Below are 12,372 nucleotides of genomic sequence, written 5' to 3'. Positions count from 1 at the left end.
ATTTGTCTAAAATATAACCCTGGAAAACCACTCCATAGGTCACAGAGACATTTCCTGTGCAGGAAAGAAACAGCCTTAATGAGAGGCAAATTATTATTGAAAAAAATAATTTCCAATTGGAGAATTCCCACTGAATTACATAGTAACCTAGGGACTCATTTCACTGGGTAAATAATGCGATCTATTTATATTTGGCCTATTTTGCAACATTTTCATTGTGCTTATTACCCCCAGTCCTCTGGATTTGTGGAACATACCAAAGGTTCAGTCAAAACCCAACTAGCTAAATTCTTAGAAGCTTTTACTCTCCCTTGGCCAAGAGTTTTCCTTATACTGTTCCTCTGTCTAAGATCTATCCCTTTTGGTAAACACAGCCTTTCTCCTATGAAATAGTTACTGGTCACCATGTTCATCTAGATGAGGAGCATATGAATCAGCCATACTAAAAGGAGACATTCTACATTATTGTTAAGGACCCATTAACCAACTTAAAGAAAATGATAAATTAATAACTGATACATTTCACAATGCGCTCTTGGGAGATGAAGACTTCAAAGACCATGACTTATAAAAGGAAATTTTGTCTTTGGAAGAAACATCAAATAAAAGATTCCCTTTAAACCCCACTGGAAGGGACCCTATCAAGTATTACTAACTAATCCATGTGCAGCTAAAATGAAAGGAGTAAACTCACAGATTCACATTTCTCATTTAAAAAAGGCACCTGACCATAAATGGCCATCTACCTCCTCTCTGACACTCACATCTGCCTATATTGGGTATCAGAAACTCCTCAAAGATGAGAAGCTACTGACAACTGAAATAAAGGACTGTTCCTAAGAAAATGGACTAGGCCTGTATCACATCAGCCTTTATAGATGTGACGTAAAGGCCGAATTTTGTGCTGATCTTTGTTTATAAGACTATACTGTATTATAGGGAAGATTGTTAACATGATAACAAGCCCAATCTTTCCTCTCTTCCTGCTCTCTCTTTCTCATTACTCTCTTTAATGCTTGTAAAGATAATATTTTGCTAAAAACTCTCCCAAAGTGCTGCTAAAAGAGGAAGTCTAACTGATCATTGGATATGTCATCAAATTCCTAAATCAATGAGAGACAAGTACCTCTAGTTGCTTCTGTTACCAACTTCGAGACCATTGCCAATGTCACTGCTTCCCAGACCACCCACATCAACCTCACATTTTAAGTAGACATTAATCAGGACCCACGGACATCCATCCCCTGCTTGTCACTATCCCGTGTCATCTCCACCAAATTTGAATTTAACTCTGCTCCCTCCCCGATCTCTTCCTTACTTGATCTCCAAATGTCTACATGACAAAATTGAAAGGAAAAATGTAACCAAATTATGTAAACTTGTTCCTTCCATCAAGTACCACACTACCCTGATGGATTCTGGGAAACATGTAAATGGTTTCACCCTTGGTTGAAAGGGATTCTCTCAGTCATACCTATGAATGAATCGATATACAAAAATACTCTTCGGAGGGGGGTGGTTTGGACCCCAATTGATTTTTATATGTGGCATGGGAGAAAATCCCCCAACTAAAGGATGGGCACACTGATGTTTAGACAGTTGGCAAATAGAAGGACTCTGTTTATTGAGGCAATTTATTATTCCTTTACCTATTCATAAGACTCCCCCACCTTTCAATAGGACAAATTATTTTAACAAAGAGCTGTTTCAACAGAATCAAGAACAGATCATTAAGCCCAAAAGAAAAAGGCTTGCCGGTTATGACAGTATTGGATAAAGTATACTTAGCATAATAATCCTGAGAGCCAGAATATATATCAATAGGGATATGATTAGAAATTTATCTGCCACCATTGGACAAATGAGCAAAAAGATGGCTAAGATTATTGTTGCCCAATAAAAGTCTCTAAATTCTCTTGCTCAGCCTTTGACTATTTGCCGGCCAAACAAGTTGGAGTTTGTGCCATCACTCATACTACCAATTCCACATATATAAACACCTCAAGAGAAATAGACTCTATTAGAAAAGGTCACTCAACAAGCTAAATGGCTACAAGAAATAATACAAGATGACTCACTACATGACTTGTTTAGCTGGTTGCCTTCAGAGTTAGGAACGTTGTTTTGATTTCTGTTACAAATTGTTATCATGATATTGATAGGTTTGTTGATCATTTTTGTAGCATTCAAACTCATAGTCTATTGTCTTTCTCACTGCTTGAAATCAGCTGCTTGTAGTAAAATTATGGTGGCACGAAGAATAGAAATGATTCATCAAGCACTATGTCCTTTTAATTCAGAATGATTTGAAGACTTTTTTTGCCCCTGGCTAACCAGTTCAACCTCATTTCATACCACTTCCCTCCCTCATACTTTCTCCTATAGTTACTGCACTATATGCAATCCTTGGGCCATACTATGCTTTCATGAACTTTGCCCCCATTTGTCTCTTGGCATATTTGATTCATCTATCCAAGGTCAGTTCAAATGCTGTCTATTTTAGGGAGGCTTTTCCTGTCTTTTTAGAGCAGAATTAGGCCCCCTTGCAGTTACACTGCATTTTACACCTACTTTCATATTATTGTATTATAATGATTACTTAACTATCTTCCCACTAAAGTTTTGAGCTCCTTGAGAATAGAGGCCATTCTTTTTTTTTTTTGGTAAAAAATCTTTCATCAAGTTTTATTTACTTTTTGAAGTTTTTTTTTTTTTTTTACTATTTCTTTTGGGCTAGGCACCTAAAGCCCAGTGTTTGGAATATAGTAAGTACTCTATACGTATTTGTTGTGTAAATTATTTTGATTTCATGTAAGGATATTTCTCAATGAGAGCTATTCATTATGAAAGTAGGTTTACTGAGGAATATAGAGTCTTTTAAAGTCATCTTTTAAGAAAAAATTGCCAAATGAGACCTATTTTCTTTTTTTCCGAATATTATTTCTATTTTATTTATTTTTTAAAAAAATTATTTTATTATTAGTTTCAAATTTACAATGTATTGATTAGACATTTATATAGTTTATAAAATGATCCCCCTGATTGCTCTTTCTTTCCTCTGGCTCACTTGGACCTTCACTATATTACTTTTAAATGTTTCTTTAATCAAACAGTCAAGTATTTATTGAGCATCAGCTTTGTACATAGCATTATGCTACAAGGTGTAGAGAAAAATACAATAATGATGTTCAGTATTGGTTGGTACAAAAGAAACACAGGCAGCTAATGAGATATGGCCAAATATGAGAAGCCCTGAGGGTGTGATCCAGACCATAGGCACAACAGTTGCTGAGAGAGGAGGCAGAGGACAGGGGTAGGAGAGACTGGGAAATCTTCATGAGGGAAAGAGTCAGAGAGAAGGCATCAGATTTGGGTAGTTAAAGAGGAAAAAGAAAGGCAACTTGGAGTGTTTGCACACCAAGGGCCTAGCCAGCATGTAGGAAACAGCAAGCAGTTGACAAATTATTTCTGAATAAAGAAAGAGCAACATCCCTTGGGCCACTCTGTGTTGCTGTCATTTTAGGTCTAACAATCTTTAGATGTTTGGCTCCTCTTTGTCTTCATTTCAGGAATGGGTTATACACAAATGAGTCCTAATACGCACAGAATAAACAGTGTTCTTCTGGCTTTCTTCTGATTTCCTTCCATACAAAGTTTTTACTGCCTCTGTCTAGAGCCATGCCATGAGTCAAGCACTATGATTTTATCTTGATTATTTATCATTGATTGAGAATCCTACAATTTTCCTTAGTGATACTTATGGAAGCTATAGGCTGCAAGAATCTTACATGCTTCAAATGTATTTTCTGTGATAATTTAAGTAAAGGGTCATAAAACCATTTTGCATCTAGGATGGACCTTGTAGTTCATTTTGGCCAATTCTTCATTTAATAGGGAAAAAATTTAAGCCTTGGGGGGAGTTGAGATTTGCCTAAGTGAATGGCAGGTGAAGGCTCAGAAATTCATGTCTTCTGGCCCAGTCTATCACCCATAAGGCATGGCAAGCCTTAAGGTGTTCCCTTTGTCCTCTCCATCTCATTAACCAAGCTCCCTAGGCTCTCTCCCAGGTTTGGTCATAGGTCCCTTCCTCTACATCCCACTGTCACGAGACATTTCAGTCCCCATCCTCTCAGTTTTTACTTCGTTTATTGCAACTCTAAGAGTGACCTGGAGGGCACTGGGGAGGAAAAATGATTTGGGCAGTCCCTCTTTTCTAACTTTTCTGAAACTGGAATGACCCTTATTATTTTTATTATTACTTTTACCACTGTAAATAGTTTTAACTGATGATGTCAACAGACTCTATAGGCTAGGTGATTTCAAAAGGCTCATTCCTTCTTAAGCAGGGATAAAACCTGGCCCACAAGTGACTGCTCCACATAACTCCATACACTGGCTCAAGAAGAAATCAGCTGCTAGGGCTTTTCCTGATTCTTTTAGAAAAACAGTTAGTAGGGACAGTTTCACAAAAATCTTCCCTGAAACCACATATGATCTGAAAGTAGTAAACCCATGGCCTAAAAAGGATGTCATCACACCAAATTACTAGTTAGTAGGCTTTCACATTCTGCAAATGAGGGTTCGTTGAGGCTCTGGAAATCATGTTTAGGGGTCATGTTCCCCTCATCTAGGGACTGTATGTAACTGCCAATTCCAAAAGGAAACAGACTTGGGAGCAGCACAGATTTGGACAATATTCTGCAACTGTGATTTTTTTCCCCTGCATTTTCCTTATGCTTTTCTTCTCTATAGGGTTATAACTCTGAATACTTAGAGAGTGATAAAATGATTTTCCTCCAGGAAAGAGAACCTTTAGGAAAATGGGTGGAGTTGGCTGGCTGAGCAAGCAATGGCCCATTTGTGCAGAAACCGGTCTTAGCCATAGGAGGGTGGGTAACTATTCTTGGGTATAAGAATAAACCCTTAAGTGACAAGATGTCAGTCATGAACATTACTTATATTCAGCAGCAACCCTTGAAACACATTTAAAATTCAATCCAGCAGGTAACCTTTAGCTGTTGGGCTCTTTGGTGCCATTTGTCTTCAAGATCGATGGCAGCATTTTCAATCTCTTCGGCATTCTGAATCGATGTCTTGTCAGTTACTCTGTCTGGATAGGAGATCTAAGAGGGTAAAACATATAGCATGTTAATTGGATTCAGTTTAGTCTTAGAGCCATGGGGCTCAAGTCTGTGTACTCTAGAAAGAAGCCCTGTAGGTCTGGGTTTTATTTTCAGTTCATTTCAAGGATTCATCTTAGTACTCAAGGACCTGGATTGTTCCCAAGGAAAATATGAATAAACAATGTTTTCTCTTGCAGGCACAATGTGAGAATTGGTGCTTTGAAGTCAAACTACTAATAGCTTTAAATGCTCAATACAAACTCAGGGAACCTAATTTTCCACAGTTATCTGAACCAGATGCTACAACTAATGTTTGAGTATGCCAAATGAAATAATACACTTCAAGATGATGATAACAATAACAATAGAAATAACAGTAGTATGTAATATACATGAATGTTCATAGTATGCCAGTAGCTGTCTTAAGTATTTGGCATATATCAGTTAATCTTCACAATAATCTTATCAGGTATGCACTATTATTATCCCCTTTTGGAAATAAGAAAACTGAGGGACAGAGAGATTAAGTAAGTTGTTCAGAATCAACAGCTAGTAAGTAGAGGAGCCAGGCTGTCTAACTACAGAGCCTGCACATTTAACAGTTTTGCTAAACGAACTCACTTATTAGAAATATTATCTTTGACTTACAGAATTTGTAGTTTGGCACTCAGTTAATTTGAAATGATGTAGGTCAGTGGTTTTTAACTTTAGTAAGATATTAGAATACCCTAGGAAGCTTTTTAAAAATGTCAATGCTGTAGTCCCATCCAAGACCAATTAAATCAGAAGCTCTGAATGTGACCCCATATATAAATATAATATAACCTCCTCCCTACCAAGGTGGGTATAATCTGCAGCAAGGTTTGGGAACCATTGATAAGGGCAGCTACATAAGACTTAGGTCCCCAAATTATTTAGGAGACTTAGGTCCCCAAATTATGAAGGCCTTTTATTGCCTCCATTAGCTACCTGTTTTAAAGAAATTAGATTGTCTCTGCGCTCTAGCCCTCAGGTAGCATTTCAGAAAGCAAAGTTAAAGTTATACAATCTTAATATTGGAAAAGATTCTGGAAGTAACCAGTATAACCTCTGGTAATTCTGTACCATCCCCGGTAGATGTTCATCCACTTGCTGGTTAAACACATGCCCCGTCTCCTGGTGAGAGTTACCTGTATGGTAGTATTAGTATAGGTTTAAAGATTGAGGAGGAGGAAAGAATACAGTGGCTTGTGAATAATCCCTTTCAACTATCCCTTGGAGTAAAATGTTAGATTTCTTAATCTCTATCTCATGGATAATGAATATATAATTCTATCATTAAGCGACCTAAATGCTATAAATCTCTTCCTTATAAAAGCAGAAATATTTTTTCTGTAATTTCTCCCCCTCTGCCCTCTAAAATAACATAGAATAAGTCAATCTCTTTTAGAAAACTCTGAACTCTAAACTCTGAGAAGCTGACTGCAATGTCCTTTCTGAGTCTGCTCTTATTTAGAGGACCTATTTTGAGATTCCCTTGCCATTCTTCCCAGGACAGGTTATTCAGGTTGAGCTCCTTTGACCACTCTGCTTTATCACCTGTATATACTGGTTTTCCCTTTTCTAAATCGATGTGATTAATTTTAAAATTTAGATTCAGGATTTTATACTTGTTTTGTTAAATTTCTCTGGTGGGCTGTGTAGTGTGAGAAGCAGCAAAATGTAACACTTGAAAGAACATGGGATTTAGAATTTGTCATGTTTATGTTCAGTTTTTCATTTTGCTGCTTATTTTTATTTCACATGCAGATGAGTATTTAATATGGGAAGAGGCAAACATATTTATTAAATATTAGGTAATAAGTAAGCATTTGACAATGAAAATAACCTTATTCCTCACTATTCAATGTGGCTTCTCTCGCACAAGAAAGACAACATTTTGTTTCCTTTATTTTGGGTGTAGTCTTATCTCTACCTGAATGCCTACTTATCACAATTACTGTATATACATACATATATATGTGTATATGTATGTGTGTGTATATATATATATGTACATGTATATATATATATGTATGTGTACATATATATGTGGCAAATAGATAGTGTGGAAGTTTAGACACTTAAAGATTGATCTGAAAATAGGAAAAAATGAAAATAAAATTTTTCCATGCTTGAATTTTCACTGCTAATACAAGGTGCAAAATATACTATTTGATGATGGAATTTTTCTGATTACAAATGGAAATAATCAACAAGTTTTGAATCATTACCTACTCTGCAAATGGAACTTTACACCACCATGAAACAGTTAAACTTGTACTGAAATGCTGCTCAAGGTCAGGAACCATTTTTAATGTTTCTATTTCTCAATCCCTCTCACAGAACTGGTTCAAGAAACATTAGACAAAAATAAGAAGTATTACGATTCACAACTTTTGTCATCGTCATTATAAAGGTTTCAATCACTTATTGCCACTATGTTAAGAAGAAACAGCTTTCTTTAAAGAAAAATCAGCTCTGTCTTGGAGGAGAAATGAAGGCTAAGAGTAAAAAAATAAAATCTAAATAGGCTGCCTACACAGGCAAGGAAATATTCCTTTCTCAAATCTCAAGGCGATGTCTTGGATGAACTATCATCTGGAGCCTGGGAGAAAGTGACATTGGGCTTATTCCTCTATCTGCCACTGGGTGGTTTTATTCCCAGGCTGTTGTAAAGGGGATTTGGTTTAGTTGATTCAGTTTTTCACTGGTGATATTGTTTGATTGACAATGATGGGATATCTTATATAGCTTTGGTAAAAAGTTTACAAATTAAAAATACATTGTCAGAAAAAATAGTGTAGATGATAGAGGCTTTGTTCCCTCTTGCAACCAAATCTAAGTTGTGACAGAAACACAGAGCAAACAGCAAGCAAAGCTGCCAGGGATCCAGATGAATAGAAACACTACAACTAGGGAGAAAAATAATTAATCGATCTGCAATGGTGCAAGGTACGAGGGAGTGAAGATGCGACGCTGCCCAGTCTGAGGGGCTGAGTGGGACAGAGACTACGGCAGCAGCTGGCAGCTGCAGATGCCTCTTAAAGGGGCTGTGTTCAGGACCGGATTTAAGCAGTGACAGACCTGCTTGCTCTGAGCACCAGCTTAAGTTGGCTCCATGGGGGGCACCAGGGACTTACAGGGGGACACTGAGTTGTTGGAGGTGAGGATCTCTCCTGGGCAGAGGTGCTGGCAGTATCCATTGTTCCTCTGTTGAGTCCGCCCCCATCCCAGTGTGCAGACACAGCACTACTATAGCTGAGATGTCATCAAACTGGATAACAATGGTTGCTCTGCACAGAGGATTCCCTGAAACTTCACCTCCCCCAATTTGTGGCCCCACCCAAGCCACATCCAGGTGTGTGCTCAGGAATCTGGTACTCCTGGCTGAGCAGTGCCAAAACTCACACAGGTGACAGCTGGCCTTGGCTTTTGGTGTGGTCTCTTGAGGTAACTGTAGGCACAGCATCTGTGAATTGCTTGCTGAATCTTAACAGGTGGCCCTGGAGGGACACAGGCTGGGGCTGAACTTGGTCTGCAGTTGAACCCCTCTCAGGATTGTGCCACTGGACACCTACCACACAAAGCCTCACTAATAAGACTGGGAGACTTAGGAGCTTTGCTTAGTACATAGAGACAGACACAGAAAGGCAGCCAAAATAGGAAGATAAAGAAGCAGAAACCATATGACAGAACAGAACAGAGATCCAAGAATAATAGAGTCAAGCAATCTAACAGATGCAGGGTTCAAAATACTAGTTATAAAGATGTTCAATGAACTTAGGGGAAGTGTAGATTAATTCAGTGAGAACTTTAACAATGAGATAAAAAACATGAAAATGGAAATGGAAATTATAAAAGGGAACCAATCAGAAATGAAGAACACATCATCTGAGATGAAGAGTATATGAAGGGAAATAAACAGAGTGGATAAAGAAGAGGATCGAGCCACCAATACAGAGGATGGGGAAGCCAAGGACACTCAATCAGAATGGCAAGAAAAAGGAAACCAAGACTAAAGAATAATTTCAGGAGCTTATGGGACACAATTAAATATAAAAATGTCCATGTTATTGGGGGTATCTGAAGGAAAACAAGACCTTGAAGAGCTATTTGAAGAAATAATGATGGAAAATTTCCCTACCCTGGTGAAGGAAATAAACATACAACCCTAGGAAGCTCAGAAAGTCCCCAGAAAGATGAACCAAAAGAGGCCCACATCAAGACATATAATAATTAAAATGCCAACGGTTAAATACAAAGAGAGAATCTTAAAAGCAGCAAGAGAAAGAGATCTAGTTACCTACAAGGGAGGTCCCATAAGACTGGCAGGTGATTTCTCAAAAGATCCTATGCAGGACTAAAGGGCTTGACACAAAATATTCGACGTGATGAAAACCCAGGATCTACAACTAAATATACTTTATCCAGCAAAGCTATCATTTAGAGTTGAAGGACAGATAAAGAACTTCCCAGACAAAAATAAGTTAAAGGAATTCATCAACGCCAAGCCAATATTACAGAAATGTTGGAGGGACTTATTTAAGAAGAAAAAATGTATCAAAAACTGGAATAAGGAATGGCAATCACTACTTATCTATCAACAAATACTTCGAATGGAAAATAATTAAGTGCTCCAACCAAAAGATAGGGTGGCTAAATGGATAAGAAAGCAAGACCCCTACATATGCTGCCTACAAGAGACTCACTTCAGATTAAAAGACACACACAGACTACAAGGAAGGGGTTGGAAAAAAGATATTGCCTTGATAGACCTAGAGGATATTGCGCTGAATGAATTAAGTCAGATAGAGAAAGACAAATATTGCATGATATCACATGCATGTGGAATCTAAAGAACAAAATAAACAACAACAAAAATGGAAATAAACTCATAGATACAGAGAATATTTTGAGGGAAGGGGTTGTGGAGATGGTGAAAAAGGGCAAAGGGATTAAAAAGTACAAATGGATAGTTACAAAACAGACATGTAGATATAAAGGGTAGCATAAGGAAAATAGTTAATAATGTAATACATATGTAAGGAGGAAGAGGAGTAATAGATTTAATAGATCACATTGTGAGTTACATAGATCTCTAATCACTATGCTACAATGGAAACAAATATGTTATTGTATGCCAACCATACAAAATTTTTTGGATAGTTCAGTTAATTTAAAAAAATAATAAGCATCTCCTCTTTAAGAGGTAGTCTTTGTAGAAACGATGTTGGCCTTTTCATTAAAGTGCCAGCTTCTCTTAAAAAAAAAAAAACAGCATTGGCTATAAATAGGTTATTTGATTTTTTTGTTCAGCAGCATCGCTATAGATTTTCTGGGATATAATGTTCAATCTGTTGTGTAAGGTAATTCTATCTTGTTAAGGATTATTTGTGTTATATACATAAACCTCACATTCAACTGGATTAAATACACTTATAGCATGAAAAAGTACATTGTTGGTCAATATGACTTAAACTGGAAAAGGAATAATCAGTGATGAAATGGCAAATATGAATGAAAAACACAATATATCTGCTTTAAAACAATTGTTTAGAGTCAAATAGTAGTTTTTAGAATCATGTTCCTGCGTAAATCGCTTCTACCAAATCTCATTGAAAAACATAGTGAAAGATGTTAAATTCATTATAAGATGCCACCTTAATAACAATTTTTTGGAATAACTTTGTTCCTAAATTAGAATTAACCATTTCTTCCTGAATTGTATCAGATCTGGTGAAAAGACTGAGGTTTGGGATTCTCATTTTTTTTTTTGGTTGAAAAGCAATCTTATTAGGCAAATATTAAAGATGATATTTGAATCTAAAAAATTGGCATTTTAGCTAATTTTTGGCTTTTTAACAAACTAAAATTAAAAACATATAAGGAAAACCAAAGTTATTATTTTAAAGGCATTGTTGTTATGTCTCTAAGTATTGAGAATATTTGAATAGCTACCATTTGTTTTCAACACTGTTGTTATTTATTGAAGAAATTGTTAATAAAAGCATTTATAAGAAAATTTAGATATCGATGCATCTCACTTCTCTGGCTCGAATTTTTCATTGTTATTTTCTGAAGAGAAATGTGAAGAATTCAAGAAAAATAAAGGAATTATTGTTATAATGCCGAGTCTTTAGACTATTTGATCTAGCTATGTTCTCAACTTTGTTGCAACTTATCATAGGAAGTTTTATTATTATTACAGATATCTATAATAAAAAAATTACAAATAAAAAATACATTGTCATATGCTTCCTTCCCCATAGAATGTAGGATATACAACATTTCCATCCACAAGCTGTTTTGGTGGAACTCAGGGTCTGAATCACTCTAGCGAGAGTCTCTGGGCAAGTAAAGCATACTTCTACATTATCTCTTTGAAAGTAGAATGGGACACAACCTCTGCCAGCTATTTTTTTTTTTTTTGTGAACCATTCTATTAATACCAATCAAATCGAGAAAATGATCAAATGAAATTGCATTTTGAGCATCATAAGCTGTGTAATGTCTATTCTGTTAAATTGAGGCCTATAATTGCTTCTCTACTGAAAAGATACAACAAAGACAGCAATCATGGCATGTCATTATCCCAGACTAGAAAACCGGCCTTTGCTGGGAGGACTTCAAAGGCTTGTGGTTCTCGAATTGCATTTGGCTGCTATTGTTGAAGCGCAGGCAATCTTGATTAGGTGTTTACACTGAGGTAAGGCGCAGAGCAGAGAGCCTGAGTGCCTGGGTCTAGAGCCATTAAAAAATTGTACATTATGTTCCTTGCTTTGAAGTGAGGGTTTGTAGGTAGGAAAGCAACTCAGATGGAGGACAGCTGAGCTAGATTGGGCTGCTACTGCTCTCTCAGAGAAACTCATCAGGTTCTTAGAAAATCGGCACCACAAAAAAAGTTGATGCTTTACCAAGAGCTATATGTGAATTAGAGTATCTACATAGACACACACTGAAATGTGTTTAAGCAGCATGTTGACATAAAGTCTGACATCACTGGAGGTTTTGATCTCTTTTTCCTTTATACTGTTTTTTATTACTGACCTTACATTTACGCGTTGTGAGGAGCCTCGCATTAATTTATTAGATTCCTTATTATTCTCATTTCTTGTTGGTACTAACAACTTGCACATATCTAAATTAAAAGAGGCCAAAGAGTCTGATTTTTAAAAATGTAGTATTTGCTTGCCATTATTTCAACAAAATAATAACATATTTCTAGTCA

At 36.6% G+C, this 12,372-nt stretch overlaps 1 protein-coding gene across 2 annotated transcripts in view; it reads right to left on the bottom strand.

The window, feature by feature from the left end:
- The window catches only part of JHY (junctional cadherin complex regulator), a 66,894-nt gene that overhangs the window by 30,459 nt on the left and 24,063 nt on the right, over window positions 1-12,372 (bottom strand). Inside the window, exon 4 of one of the 2 annotated variants that reach the window (XM_039874727.1) lies at window positions 5,010-5,123. The exons of the other annotated variant lie outside the window; for it this stretch is intronic. Coding sequence (XP_039730661.1) covers window positions 5,010-5,123 — 114 coding nt within the window. The remainder of the gene's footprint in view (window positions 1-5,009; window positions 5,124-12,372) is intronic. 2 annotated transcript variants of the gene reach the window in all.

This window comes from Pteropus medius, unplaced genomic scaffold, assembly GCF_902729225.1.
Source record: "Pteropus medius unplaced genomic scaffold, Ma_sr-lr_union100, whole genome shotgun sequence".
Taxonomy (NCBI): domain Eukaryota; kingdom Metazoa; phylum Chordata; class Mammalia; order Chiroptera; family Pteropodidae; genus Pteropus; species Pteropus medius.
The sequence above is the reverse complement of the archived record's forward strand: the minus strand, read 5'-3'. Positions and strand labels throughout refer to the sequence as shown.